Source organism: Phocoena phocoena, chromosome 2, assembly GCF_963924675.1.
Source record: "Phocoena phocoena chromosome 2, mPhoPho1.1, whole genome shotgun sequence".
Classification (NCBI taxonomy): domain Eukaryota; kingdom Metazoa; phylum Chordata; class Mammalia; order Artiodactyla; family Phocoenidae; genus Phocoena; species Phocoena phocoena.
The window spans coordinates 73,825,483-73,839,220 of NC_089220.1; the positions used below are offsets into that span (position 1 = coordinate 73,825,483).

General features: G+C 55.9%; 2 protein-coding genes across 5 annotated transcripts; one reads left to right on the forward strand and one right to left on the reverse strand.

The window, feature by feature from the left end:
- Positions 1 to 1,344: 1,344 nt before the first annotated feature.
- AP1G2 (adaptor related protein complex 1 subunit gamma 2) lies at positions 1,345 to 9,674 on the forward strand. 2 transcript variants are annotated; one of them, XM_065871894.1, is made up of 21 exons: positions 1,345 to 1,554; positions 1,971 to 2,095; positions 2,239 to 2,380; positions 2,507 to 2,603; positions 2,777 to 2,853; positions 2,972 to 3,067; positions 3,473 to 3,553; positions 3,847 to 3,945; positions 4,121 to 4,176; positions 4,347 to 4,460; positions 4,646 to 4,786; positions 4,871 to 4,925; positions 5,006 to 5,128; positions 6,747 to 6,836; positions 6,926 to 7,053; positions 7,536 to 7,640; positions 7,969 to 8,092; positions 8,174 to 8,309; positions 8,999 to 9,162; positions 9,387 to 9,485; positions 9,573 to 9,674. In XM_065871894.1, exons 1-21 carry the CDS (start codon positions 1,345 to 1,347, stop codon positions 9,672 to 9,674), a joined length of 2,364 nt encoding a protein of 787 aa, XP_065727966.1. The 2 variants fall into 2 exon arrangements, with proteins under 2 accessions (XP_065727966.1, XP_065727967.1); XM_065871895.1 differs by lacking the exons at positions 1,345 to 1,554; positions 1,971 to 2,095; positions 2,239 to 2,380; positions 2,507 to 2,603; positions 2,777 to 2,853 and having other exon boundaries at positions 3,901 to 3,945.
- THTPA (thiamine triphosphatase) lies at positions 8,799 to 12,981 on the reverse strand. Of its 3 annotated transcripts, none has more exons than XM_065871896.1 (3): positions 12,746 to 12,981; positions 11,826 to 12,377; positions 8,799 to 10,694 (listed from the first exon to the last, which is right to left on the reverse strand). In XM_065871896.1, the coding sequence occupies exons 2-3, from the start codon at positions 12,370 to 12,372 to the stop codon at positions 10,582 to 10,584; spliced, it is 660 nt and encodes a 219-aa protein (XP_065727968.1). In that variant the 5' UTR covers positions 12,373 to 12,377; positions 12,746 to 12,981; the 3' UTR covers positions 8,799 to 10,581. The 3 variants fall into 3 exon arrangements, with proteins under 3 accessions (XP_065727968.1, XP_065727969.1, XP_065727970.1); XM_065871897.1 differs by lacking the exon at positions 12,746 to 12,981 and having other exon boundaries at positions 9,755 to 10,503; positions 10,547 to 10,694; positions 11,826 to 12,372; XM_065871898.1 differs by lacking the exon at positions 12,746 to 12,981 and having other exon boundaries at positions 10,582 to 10,694; positions 12,096 to 12,372.
- Between the last annotated feature and the right edge of the window lie 757 nt (positions 12,982 to 13,738).

The window sequence follows — 13,738 nt, forward strand, 5'->3', positions numbered from 1 at the left end:
AAGAATTCACAGGGCAGCTGAAGCTGTTTAGTAGTCCCTAAGTGGGTTATATCCCTTCCCCCATCATATCAGAATCTTGTGAAATGGGAAACCAACAGAAGGAGGGGATCAAAGGAAGCCAGTCTCTCACACACTTTCCAGGCACGGCAGAGGTGAGAGTCAAACCCGGGCGAGAGGTGGATGGAGAGCCCTGTTTGAGGTTGTGGCTGATCCCTGGTACTAGCTTTTCCCCTGGGGGCAGGAAGCCCTAGGAAGAGGGTACTGTAGGGTCCCCAGAGGATCTTTCCTCCCTCCCCTGCATGAGGCAGAGGCAAGCTGCCTGCCAACCCCCTCCCTCAAGGAATGGCCTTGCCTGGGAATGCCCACCACACACAAACTCTTCTTTTTTTCTAGTCAAACTCTGTTTACTCCTTGGCCTGCCTCCCTCTTCCTCCCCTCTCAACCTTTACTTCTAAGTTGTATTTCATGGAATTTGGGATTGAAGTTAAACTACAACAGTGCCACCAACACCAAGTCTTGCAGGAAAAAAAATATACAAAGAAATTTAACAAAAAAAAATATATTAATAAAAAATTTCAAAAAAAGGGGGGGGAAATTGTCCTCTCCTTTGGGTGTGATGGCTTCAAACCAAGCTCTCAGAGGCTCTCCGGGTAAAGGAGCCCTCTTGGGGACCCCCAGGCCTGTTATTACACTCTCGCCGGCCCTAAATACTTAAGTGTTCTTTCCCCTCAACTCCAAACCAGGAAGGCCTGAGCTAGAGGATTCAAGACTGCTCTGCTGGTCGGCTCAGGAGGGGCGGGGTCCCGTGATGGGGGCGGGGAGAGGGAAGGACCAGACCAAGTCCCAACGCTCGACGGGGCTAGTACCAGGAAGCGCTGTGGGGAGAGGAGCGGAGTTGAGACTGAAGCCAGGTGAGGCTGGCGTTAGGGCTGGCGTCCTGGTGTGGGGAAGCTGAGGCCGCCTGAGAAGTGGACGGCGGTTCCGGAGGAAGAAACAGCGCTGGGCTCTAGAAGGAAGGGAATTGCTAACCTAGAGATGGGAAACCAGGTGTACACTGAGGGAAAAGAGGTGGGGCGGGGGGGGGGGCGGGAAATAGGTGGGGTTCCGGCGCATGCTCGGTAGCAACGGGCGTGGAGTGGGGCGGGGACGCATGCGTAGTGGAGGGCTCCTCCCGCGGTGAGGAGGGGGCGGAATTTGGGGACCCGCGTGGGGAAAGGGCTCAGTTTTAGGGTAGCGGTGGGACCCAAGCCCTCAGCAACTTGGTACAGGGCAAGCCTGTGCAGAAAGGCCAGACGCTTCCAGCCAGGGTTAAAGCCCTCTCCGGTCCCGGACTTTGCCCCCAGGATGGTGGCGTCCTCGTCCTCGCTGAAGCTTCAGGATCTAATCCAGGAGATTCGTGAGGCCAAGACCCAGGCCCAGGAGCGGGAGGTGATCCAAAAGGAGTGCGCCCACATCCGGGCCTCCTTCCGCGATGGGGACCCTCTGCACAGGCACCGCCAGCTGGCCAAACTGCTCTACGTCCACCTGTTAGGCTACCCCGCCCACTTTGGACAGGTACCGGGCAGGGACGCCTCCCTTCTAAGTTTGATGAGAGAAGCTAGTGGAGCACCGTCTCGGACCCCCTCACCTATTTGTGCCCCGATTTCTTTATTCTACAAAGCTTCTGAGCCCTCACAGTATGCACCGCAGGCCTCCTTCCGCAGTATAATCCCAACTGGTCATCAGCTGGGCTGAACCCTTCATTCTCTGGCCAGCGCCATTCAGGGCACTTCTTCCTCTCTTCCCATCCTCCTGTTAACTTGAAACTACCCACTAACTGAATCTCCTAGACCTCTCTTCTTGTTGACGGGAGGGTCATGGGATATGCTGCCCTCACAGATTAATCTGGTGTAAAGGAGGAAGATGGAAAAGGGACGTTAGTGCCTCTGGTTTCACCCCTGCCCCTTCCTGGTCTGACCCCTTCCCTGTAGATGGAGTGCCTGAAACTGATCGCCTCCCCCAGGTTCACAGACAAGAGGGTGGGCTACCTGGGGGCCATGCTTCTACTGGATGAGAGGCAGGATGCCCACCTGCTCATTACCAACAGCATCAAGAAGTGAGAGAGTTCTGGGAAGCGCTTGGAATCAGGGAGATGGGAGAGTGGGGAACTGGGAAATCCCAGGGGGTTGCCTGCTGTAGGTACTGGGAAGGGCTGGGTTTTTCAGAGGCTTGACTGACTGTCCTCCCAAAACTGTGCAGTGACCTGAGCCAAGGGATTCAGGCTGTACAAGGCCTGGCCCTGTGCACTCTGAGTGCCACGGGCTCTGCTGAGATGTGCCGGGACTTGGCCACTGAGGTGGAGAAACTGCTCCTGCAGCCTAGCGCCTATGTGCGCAAGAAGGTGAGATGGTAGGTTCTAGGCACTTGCGCCTCCAGAAACTGTGCCCTGTCTGCCACGTGGCAGAGGTGTGGAGGGCAGTCCATCCCGGCAGACCCCTGCCCCTTCTGAGACCCCTGACCTCTGCAGGCTGTTCTGACTGCAGTGCACATGATCCGGAAGGTCCCTGAGCTCTCCGACATCTTCCTCCCACCCTGTGCCCAACTGCTTCATGACGACCACCACGGTAAGGCCATGGGGCTCCTCGTCCCCTGCCTCAGCTCTGGCTGTGGACAGAAGGGAGACGCGGGATGGGAACAGCAGCTCCTAGGAGAAGGGTAGCACGTGCACACAAACACACGCACGCAGTAGACTCCCCTGTGCTCCGGCCCACCACTCACTTCCCCCACCCTGACCCAGGCATCCTGTTGGGCACCACCACGCTGATCACGGAACTCTGCGAACTAAGCCCTGCGGCCCTCAAGCACTTTCGAAAGGTGGGCTGGCGAGGGGGCGGGCCCCGGGCCAGGAAGAAAAGGGCAGTAGGGTTGGAATGGGGCTGAAGATTGAGAGGATTAGGAAGAATGCTCAGACCAGGCACTGCCCTCTCTCCAGATGGTGCCCCAGCTGGTGCACATCCTCCGGACTCTGGTGACGACGGGATACTCCAAAGAACACAGCATATCTGGAGTCAGCGACCCCTTCCTGCAGGTGGGCTGACCCTTCCCTGCTATATCCCTAGAACAAAAAGCTTAGTAAGCCCATGGCTAGTGGTCGCTTCCCAGAGAACACTTGGGCTCAGTCAGTGTCTTGGGCGGGAGGGTGGCAGGCACCAGGTTCTCCCAGGACCGTTGTGGGGAGGGGGATGCCTGAAGGCCAGAAAATCCAGTTTGGTAACAATATGTTTAAAAAGCCTGTCCTCCAATCCCCTGGCCTCACACACCTCTGAACCCCTCCCACGGCCCAAGGGACCAATGGAGGTGGGGGGAGGGCCAGGGAGGTTCTCGGGAACCAGCCAAACCCCTCACAATGCTCTCCTCAGTGCTGGACTTTTCTCCTCAGCCCCATGACTCCTTCCCCTAAGAACCAACCCCCCAACTTTTAACCCAATTTCAGGTCCAGATACTTCGTCTGCTTCGGATTCTGGGCCGGAACCATGAGGAGAGCAGTGAGACCATGAATGACTTGCTGGCCCAGGTGGGGGTGGGGTTGCCAGTTAAGTGTGTTGCTCTGTGATCCCACTGGCCCTGCGCATCCCTCACATGACCACTCACCATGTGGTGGCCATATGATAACATCTCCATTTCCCTCTGGACCGGGATTTCCCTGAGGACAGGGACACAGTCTGTCTCAGTGCAGTAGCCCCTGGCACATAGCGGGAGCTCAGGGAACCTCGTTAGCTGTTTGAGGGATGATATGATGGAGACCTTTTAGAGACCTGAGGAGAGGACGGAGCCCCTTAGAATGCATCTTCTCTCGCATCCACACAGGTAGCCACGAACACAGACACCAGCCGAAATGCGGGCAACGCGGTCCTGTTTGAGACGGTGCTCACCATCATGGACATTCGCTCTGCAGCAGGCCTGCGGGTACCCTCCCGTATGCCCCTTCCCCCTGGGGCCCCTCCCACCCGCCCCAGCCGGGCAGAAAGGTCCTGTTCACTGGTTTCTCCTCCCCACCCTGGTCATCCTGTGCCACGCAGTCCCCACTCCTGAATGAGCAGGTTGCTCCTTCCCTGACTGTCCCCAACCTCTGCCCCCGTAGGTTCTAGCTGTCAACATTCTTGGCCGCTTCCTGCTCAACACTGACAGGAACATTAGGTAATAGGCCCAGGTGTCTGGCTGGGCTGTGTCACTGAGCCCTGGGTCCTCTGCCCTCCTTCTTCCAGAGTCTCCGGATTCACCAGCCTCTTATTCCTATACCCAGGGCAGGACGGGGTGGGGGAGGGCTGACGGCCATGGCATGACAGGGCCTCTCCTGCTCTGGCCAGGTACGTAGCCCTGACGTCCTTGCTGAGGCTGGTGCAGTCTGATCACAGTGCTGTGCAGCGGCACCGCCCCACCGTGGTGGAATGTCTATGGGAACCTGATGGCTCCCTCAGCCGGTGAGCAGGACAGAGGAACGAGAGGGCAGGGCAGAGGGCCCAGCACCTGGTGGCCAAGACCCAGGCCAGCTCAGAGCAGCTGGAGAAAGGGGACTAAGGAGGCAGGTGCCTGGGGAAGGGGGGGCCTGAGGCATGTCATAGGGTGACCTGGGTTACCTTGTATAAACACACATCTCTCCTGCCAGGCGGGCCTTGGAACTGAGCCTGGCTCTGGTGAATAGCTCCAACGTGCAAGCCATGACACAGGAGCTGCAGGGTTTCCTGGAGTCCTGCCCCCCTGATCTACAGGCCGACTGTGCCTCAGGCATCCTGCTGGCAGCAGAGAGGTGAGGGGATGGGTGCCCAGGAGGCAGAGAGGGTGAAATCCAGGGACCGTCAGCACCAGGACTGAAGAGCCATATGTCCCCTAGGTTTGCCCCAACCAAGCGGTGGCACATAGACACCACCCTACGTGTGCTGACGACGGTGAGGCAGGGGCTGGACTGAGAGCTGGGCGGGAGCATGCAGGGTTCACCACACTGACTCAGCCACGTTCACCCCTCCAGGCAGGCACCCATGTGCGCGATGACGCAGTGGCCAACCTGACCCAACTGATTGGGGGCGCCCAGGAGCTCCATGCCTACTCTGTGCGCCGTCTCTACAGCGCCCTGGCTGAGGACATCTCCCAGGTACTGCTCCCACCACCAGGCCTGGGGCTGCCCAGCGCTTCCTGGGCCACCTGCTCCATATATCTGATTCCCAACTGTTTTTCCCTCAGGGTCACAGCTCTCTACTTAGCAGAGGAGACACTCAAAGGCAGAGCCCTGTTTGTAGTTAGAACACCTGGACTTCTGTCCTGGCTCTGACACCTACTGTCTGTGCAACCACAGATGACTCGTTTACCTTCATGCTAGGTCTACTCTGCATTCTACCCTGCCTATCTCCCGGAGCTGCCTTGATCAAATGAGATAGATAAAAGCTTTTTCTGCTTTTGTATTAGGTTTTGCTTTTTTTTTTTTTTTAAATGTGGGATCTTAGTTCCCAACCAGGGATCGAACCTGTGCCCCCTGCATTGGAAGCATGGCATCTTAACCACTGGACTGCCAGGGAAGTCCCCCATAGTTTTGTTTTTTTTTTTTTTTTTGGCTGCATTGGGTCTTTGTTGCTGCACATGGGCTTTCTCTCTAGTTGCAGCGGTCAGGGGCTACTCTTTGTTGCGGTGTGTGGCTTCTCATTGCGGTAGCTTCTCTTGTTGTGGAGCAGGGCTCTAGGGTGCACAGGCTTCCATAGTTGTGGCACGCGGGCTCAGTAGTTGTGGCTCATGGGTTCTAGAGCGCAGGCTCAGTAGTTGCGGCACACAGGCTCAGTTGCTCCGTGGCATGTGGGATCTTCCCGGGCCAGGGCTCGAACCCGTGTCCCCTGCATTGGCATGCAGATTCTTAACCGGTGCGCCACCAGGGAAGTCCCCGGTTTTATTATTACCTTGAATGCTGAGTGAAATCACAGATGCCAACCAGCATAGCCCCCTTTCCATATTACTTTAGTAGGCTAGGCAGAAACCACCCACCCCTTCCTCAAGGGAGGACCCCCCCGTCACTTCTCCCCATCCTTGCTGCACCCCCTGTGGTTAGGCCATGTAGGTTTGTTTTTGTTTTTGTTTTGGCATTACTTTCTGAATTGTATTCTAGGATATTTTTTTAAATTGAAATATAGTTGATTTACAATATTGTGTTAGTTTTAGGTACACAACAAAGTGATTGAGTTATACATACATATTTTAAGATTACTTTCCATTATAGGTTATTACAAGATATTGAATATAGTTTTCTGTGCTATACAGTAAATCCTTGCTTATTTATTTTACACATAGTAGTTTGTATCTGTTAATCCCATACTCCTTATTTATCCTTCCCAGTCCCCCTTCCCCTTTGGTAACCATAAGTTTGTTTTCTATGTCTGTGAGTCTGTTTCTGTTTTGTATATAGATTCATTTTTATTACTTTTTAGATTCCACATACAAGTGATATCATACAATGTCTGTCTTTCTATGTCTGGCTTAATTTAGTACGATAATCTGTAGGTCCATCCTAGGCCATGTAGTTCTGAAACTTGGCCACCAGAGGGCAGAGGAAGCCTAGGAGCCAGGACAGAGATGGGAGCAAATTAACAAAACTGCTCATAACTGCTCCCAGTGCTGAGGCCCCTCCCTTTCCCCACCCCTCCAAACTCCACCATCTCTGCACTGCCTAAAGGATGTCACGGGGTCTGGAAGTGACACAGGCCCATCATGTTTCTCATCCCATCCAGCAACCGCTGGTGCAGGTGGCAACCTGGTGCATCGGGGAATACGGGGACCTCCTGCTGGAAGGGAGCTGTGAGGAAACTGAGCCCCTGCAGGTAGGTCCTGTGTTGGGGATACACTGAGGAGGGACATATCAGGGGAGGCAGGGCTGGCCCCAGGGTCACTCCCTGTGTCCCCCTGGAAGGTGGAGGAAGAGGAGGTGTTGGCACTGCTGGAAAGGGTGCTGCAGTCCCATATGTCCCTGCCGGCCACCCGAGGATATGCCCTCACAGCCCTCGTGAAGCTCAGCACCCGGCTCCGTGGGGACAACAAGTAAGAGTGGGTCCCAACCCCTCCCACAGAGCCTCTTCTTGGTGCCTCCATTGAGAGATGTCCCTTCACTGTGCCCCCCGTTTCTGAGTTTCTGTCCAGGCCCACACCCCGATCCCCACTCCTCCGTCCTTAGCTTCTTCCTTTTTTTTTTTCTTTTTGCGATATGTGGGCCTTTCATTGTTGTGGCCTTTCCCGCTGTGGAGCACAGGCTCCGGATGCGCAGGCCCAGCGGCCATGACCCACGGGCCCAGCTACTCCGCGGCATGCGGGATCCTCCCGGACCGGGGCACGAACCCGCGTCCCCTGCATTGGCAGGCGGACTCTCAACCACTGCGCCACCAGGGAAGCCCAGCTTCTTCCTTTTGAGCCAAGAATCATGGGTATCTCCGTGGTCTGTGGGGCGTCTTCCTTTCTTGCGGCATCCTGAAGGTGAAGGGCGTGGCAGACGACCCTTCCCACTCACGCACCACCCTGCGGCCCAGCCGCATCCGCCAGGTTGTGTCCATCTACAGGAGCTGCCTGGACGTGGAGTTGCAGCAGCGGGCGGTGGAGTATAACACCCTCTTCCGGAAGTACGACCACATGAGGTGTGCGCGCCACTCTGCCGCAGTGTGGGACCCAACCCCTGGCCCGCTCCCCACTGTCCCTTTCTGGGTGCAGGGGTCTCATCCTCACCTGTGTCCTTCCTCATCCAGTCAGAGCCCCCTACTCACAGTTCACTGAAGCTAAGTGGGCTTCCCACCATCCTTGTTCATCTGAAGGCCAGCAAGACTGTGCCGCCTGAGGAAATCAGAGGGGCCCTTCTGACCCACCATGTGCCCAGGACTCCCCATGTTCTTACCCCTCCTCCCACGTGCCTCTCGCGCAAAGCCCAGGGTCTACCCAGAGGGATACACCTGCATTCCATCCTCCCAGGGCTGCCATCCTGGAAAAGATACCTCTTGTGGAGCGAGGTGGCTCTCAGGTTGATGAGGAAGCAAAGGAAAGCAAAGAAACAGCCCAGCTTTCAGAAGCAGCCCCTGTCCCCACAGAACCCCAGGTGAGGAGGCCGGGAGTCCCGGGGGGAAGAGCATGGTCCAGCTTCCATACCCAGCCCTGACACTTCTGCCCTCTCCCCCAGGCCTCAAAGCTCTTGGATCTGTTAGATCTCCTGGATGGCCCTTCTGGGGACGCCCAGCACCCTCCCCCTCTGGATCCCACCCCAGGAGGCGCTTTGATACACCTCCTCAACCTTCCCTGTGCTCCCCCACCTCCTGGTAAGCCTCAGCAAAGGGGAGATGTCTTAAAGAAGGGGTGGTGGAAATAGGCTGCTTCCCCTTCTAAGCCAAGGACTGAGGTTGGTACCCTCTTCCCTGCTGTGTACCCCCATCACATCCCCATCTTAGTAAAAGGCTTCACTACATCATGCCAGTCTCCTCCTGGACACCCTCCAGTATCTTCCCTTTGTTCCAGACTTCTTACCCTGGCCTGTGGGCCCTGCTTCCTCCCTGCCCACCTCACATGCTTTCCCACTACCCGCTCCACTGGCCCCCTCTCAGCTCCTCAGGCCCTCTCACCTCAAGCCCTTGGCGTTCCTATTCTTTTCACATGGAATGTCCTTTCCCCAGCACATCAAAATGACTGGCTCATTCTCAATCTTCAGGCCTCAGCTAAACTGTCAGATGCCTTCCCCTACCTCTCCTATTTCAGTTAGTTCCCCCCAGTTATCCTGGCATAGTTTGTTTCCTTCAGAGCACCAATTACAGTCTGTGATTATCTTTCTTGTTTATTGTTTCTCTCGCCCCGACTAGGCTGTAAGCTCCATCAGCAGCCGTGCCTTATCCACTCTGTCACTAGCATCTCGAGCAGGGCCCTGCACCCAATGGGTGCTTGTTTAATTTTTACTGAATGAGTGAACCGTTATCTTCAGCCCATACGCTGAGCCACTTCTTTCTCCCTGCTGTAGCTCCCATCCCAAATCTCAAAGTGTTTGAGCGTGAAGGACTACAGCTGGATCTTTCTTTCGTTCGACCCCCTGGAACCCCTACTTTGCTGTTAATCACTGTCACTGCCACCAACACCTCGGGGGGTGATGTCACCCACTTCATCTGCCAGGCCGCTGTGCCCAAGGTTTGTAGAAGACTGGGATTCAGAGGTGGCCTCGGTAATCTAGGAGAAAACGCCACTAAGTAGAGGAGGTGGGTGGGGGAGAGGATGAGATGAGAAGGGAGTGACTTGCAGAGACAGGCACTTGGGGAGTTATGGGAAGAGGGTTTAAAACTATTGGGTGTGGAGGGGTTACCTGAGCCCAGCCAGCTCCCTGCGGTGTGCTCCATCCAACCTCCTGTGTTCAGAGTTTCCAGCTGCAGCTACAGGCTCCCAGTGGGGACACAGTTCCAGCTCAGGGTGGCCTTCCGATGACCCAGCTCCTCAGAATCCTCAATCCTAAGAAGGTGAGCTCCAGGAGCCCCTCGAAGCTAAGACCCAGTGAAGGGGGGAGTCATTGGCGCTTACCCTGGTCTGTGCTCTCCTATTCCTAGGCCCCCTTGCGGCTGAAGCTGCGCCTCACCTACAACCACTTTGGCCAGTCGGTGCAGGAAATCTTTGAGGTGAACAACTTGCCTGTGGAGGCATGGCAGTAACTCGGCCTCCACTCACAGCCTGAAACCCTCCCGTGTCCCCAAGCCCAGGGGAGCCGCTATCTGAGGACAGCCAGCAGGTGGCACTCTGGTCCTGTACTTGCCACTGGAGTGGGGGGGGGGCTGCCCCCAACCCTACAAATAGTGAAAGCCCAATAAAGCCTGAGGGGGGAAGCCATATTTGAGGTAGAAAACGTATGTGAACCACAGCCAGGGAAGCGCCTTCTTACACAGGAAGTAGGTATCTTGCCCTAAGCCTTTGGAACTGGTTTCAACAAAGTAAGGTTTTCTTTCTACCCCTTTCCAGGTTGGGGGGCAAATGTGCCCCTAAACTTCCACAGGAGGCACTCTACCCTCTGGGCCAGAGCAAGGTACAGGGGCAACATCAAACCAGAATTTCTAGATTTCTAACAGGGACTCCCACCCATTTCCCCAGCCTTCTGCTATTCCTCATACCCCAGGGCAGGGAAATCCCTGCTGCCTCCCCTCATCTCTAACTCAGCTGTAAGGCGGTTTAGGAGCCGCTGGCAGAATCAATGGCATCGACCAAGGGAGGGAGGGTGGCAAGGGATTTTCCTGTGCTTAACTACTGATCACGGCTAAGTGGAAATCCTATAAACACGAGCGGAAATCAATGGAGGCAGCTTAGCGGCCAGGGGAGAGGGGCGGCCCACAGATTGCATCTGACGGATGAGGGAGAGGGGGCAGCCAGGGAGGGCTCCAGGAAGGATAGCTGAGGGTAGGGGGAAGGAACAGGCGGAGCTGGAGAGAGAGGATTCACTGTGGGAAGGGAAGGCAGAGAGGAAGAGGCACAGTGAGCCCAGGAATGAACCTCATTCGACCCGGAGCTTTCTTCTCCATCGGGCAAGTGACACCCTAGCCCAGTGTCACGTCTGGATCTTCCAGTCCCCTAAGGCTTCTCTTTGGAGCTGTACACTTCTAGCAGGCGCTGATAGTCCTGGGGCCGGAAGCGCTGTAGGTACACAATCAGCTTGGCAGGTGCCGTCTCCTGCGCCAGCACACCTACAGGCGAAAGGAGAATGAGCAGAGAACCAGACAGAGCCGACAATGCTTTGACTCTCCCTGCCCACGCAGCTGGACCCCAACGTTGTTTCCAAGGCAGCACTGGGATTCCGAACGCCGTCCAACCAGCTTCTCTAACTCCAACCAGCTTCTCTAACTCGCCAGCCCACTCCCTGATTAGCTTAGGGAAGCGGGGCCTAAGAGGGCCACTTGAGGCAGGAGTGGGCCTGGGAAGCCAAGCATGAGCCTCTCCTCCAGCAAGAAGTGGTGAAAGGCACTCAGGCACCATGAAGACAGAGGGTGCATCAACAGCGACTCACTTCAATTACTGCGTCTGCCCCCCAATCAAGATGAAAGCCTGTCCAGCCAGGCCAAAGCTCATTAGCTTGGTAATGAAGCACATGCAGAGATGCACACAGAGAGAGAAACCAAGGGATGTAGGAAGAAGAGACGCAGCTACAGCCATGGGGTGGAATTCACGGGGAATTCTAGCCTGTGTGCTGTGGAGTCACAATAAGCCAGTGTCTGAATGTTAGTGCCTGGCAGCATGCCAGGCAGATAGCAGGGAACTCGCTGTGGGTTTGCTGGGGAGGCAAGAGCAGCATTCCAGGGCTGTAAGGCCCGACGGCATGCACGACACTATACTCCTATGGATGAACTGTGTACAAGGGAGCTAAGCCCGGGAATGGAAAAACGAATCTGCTAACGTTTGCCCCGCTGTCACATAGACACAACGTTCTCGCCTTTTACTCAAGCCAATAGGACAAATTAAATGAGGATTTAGTTGTAAAAGTGAGAGGACAGGAGTTGGGGGAAGGAAGGATGGATGGAGAGATGGAAGAGGAGAACTGACGGAGAGAACTTAAGGACACCTGCAGTGACTAGAAGTATGAGAACTACATGAGACAACGACTGGGATGGATTAGAGACACATGGAATGATTCAATCCAGGTTAGACTACTATTGCAAAAGAGGAAACCGGATTTGATAGAGCCCTAAGCAAACCGGGTCCTCTATAAAATTGCTAAAGTAATTCCCCAGAAATAGCCTCGAGATCCTCCCCACTAACTGGCCCAGCGGGTACACCCGGAAGAGGAGCAAGGGAAGCACAGAAGGGCCTGTCTCCCTCACCAAGCATGCTGCTGAGGCTGTGGATCTTCTCTAGGGCAGCTGGGACTTCGGCCTCCTCTTGCACCAGGGCCTCTACCTCACCCACAGCGTAGCCGAAGTCAGCTGTATCCAGGTCCACCCTGAGCGGCCGCTCCTCTTCATCAGCTCCGCGCGGCACCAGTTTCCAGGCACTACGCTTAGTAACAAAACTAGCTACTTCCTGCAGCCCCAGCGGGCCCAGCACAGCAGCCACGCCTCCAGCCCCCGGGACTTCAGCCCTCAGCAGCTCACAGAGCTGGGCCACAACTGCAGGCTCAGCTGTGAGTTCCATGTACTTAGTGTGGGGTCCTGGGACACTTGCTGCTCCGGGACATTTGAGCTCCCATCCACTGCCCTCTCGCTGTCGGAGCCAGTAGTCAGCCCGCATGAGGCTCAGCTCAGGGGTGTCATAGTAGCTGTCTCGGAAAGTGACTCGGCGCTCCAGGGTACCCCCCAATTCCTGCAGCCGCTCCTCTGTGCCAGGGCCGGGAACGAACTTTCGCTCCACTTCAATCAGGCCCTGGGCCATGCTACCTGCAAGCAGTCAATCAACAAACATTGGCTGAGCTCCCAAAGACCCCTACCCCCGGAAGAAGTTAGGAAGCGCACACACTGTCGCAGGGCTCTCTGTTGGGAGCCCTTCCTCCCTGATGGATGGCCCCTTCTTGTCTCTGATGTTCTAAGGTTCAGCAATAGGGATAAGTCTCCAGTTAGACCCCTTCCACTGCTGAAAATGCCCTCAATCCAAAGGGCTCTCTAGAAAGCAGGTGTAGCGGGTAGCGGGTGTCCTTTCAACGCGCCCGCTAGACACCATGCTACCCCGGGAGGACGGCGGCTCACTGCCGGTGGCGACCCCGCCCGATCCCCCCAACAGCAACGGCCAGCGGAGCCTCGGGTCTCACCTCAAAGCCCCAGGATCTCCCTCTCGCGGGACCTGGAGAAGGGGGAAGGGAGCCCACGCCACGCCCGCGAGGAATGCCGGGAGCAGTTCCTGGCCCTGGACCTCGGCCCGGTTCTTTGCACACCCGGGAGATCCCGGCACGAGCGGCCATATTAGGCCCGCTGTGGCGAAGCCGACAGCAGGCCGGGGCCCGAGAAGCCTGTTAGCTTATGAGAGGCCGCAACCTCCGCGGTGGGCCGAGAGAGAGGCCATCTCCCTGCGCTCTGCTTCTCTTCCCAGACCCCTGCCGCTCTCGGGGGTGGGGGTGGCCCGGCTCTCAGGCCGCCGGCTGAGTCGGCACCCTGGGGCCCGGGCGCATGATGGGAGATGTAGTTCCAAAGGGAGACTTTGCTTTTCTGCCCCACCCGTCGCTATGGTGACAGGAAAGCTGCGATTAACGCCAGCGGGTCTCGACCTAAAGTTGAGAGAGTCGGATGGAAAAGGAGCTGAGGCCCCAGTCCTGTCTCCAACCCCCTTCACCCCGTTGGCAGATGGGCCTGGAATACAAGCCACTCACTCAGACGCTGTCCAGCAAATATTTTATTAACTATTATGGTGTCCCACTGAATAAAGGCCAGTGGGAATGAGCTAGGGAAAAAAAAAAAGGGTAACTAAGACCAGTACAGCTACTCTAGACTCTGGAGTTTTAAAGGGGAGTTAATACATCCCCATGAATGTTCAGGAGAAGGGTGGATGGGAGACTTTCTGTAAGAGGAGGAAGTGATATTTTGGATGAAAACTAAAGACATGATGGGATTTCAACGGTTGGAGACCAAGATGGTGACAGGAACAGCATGAGCAAAGGCTCAGAAGCTGGAGAGCACCTGGCCCATGTGTAAGAGGAAAGAAATGAATCTAGAAATACACTTGAGGGCAGGTTGGAAAAGGTTTTGAGTGTCAGATTGAGGAGTTTGTCCAGTGGCCCCTGAGCAGGCTTTGTCAGGAATAGGAGAAA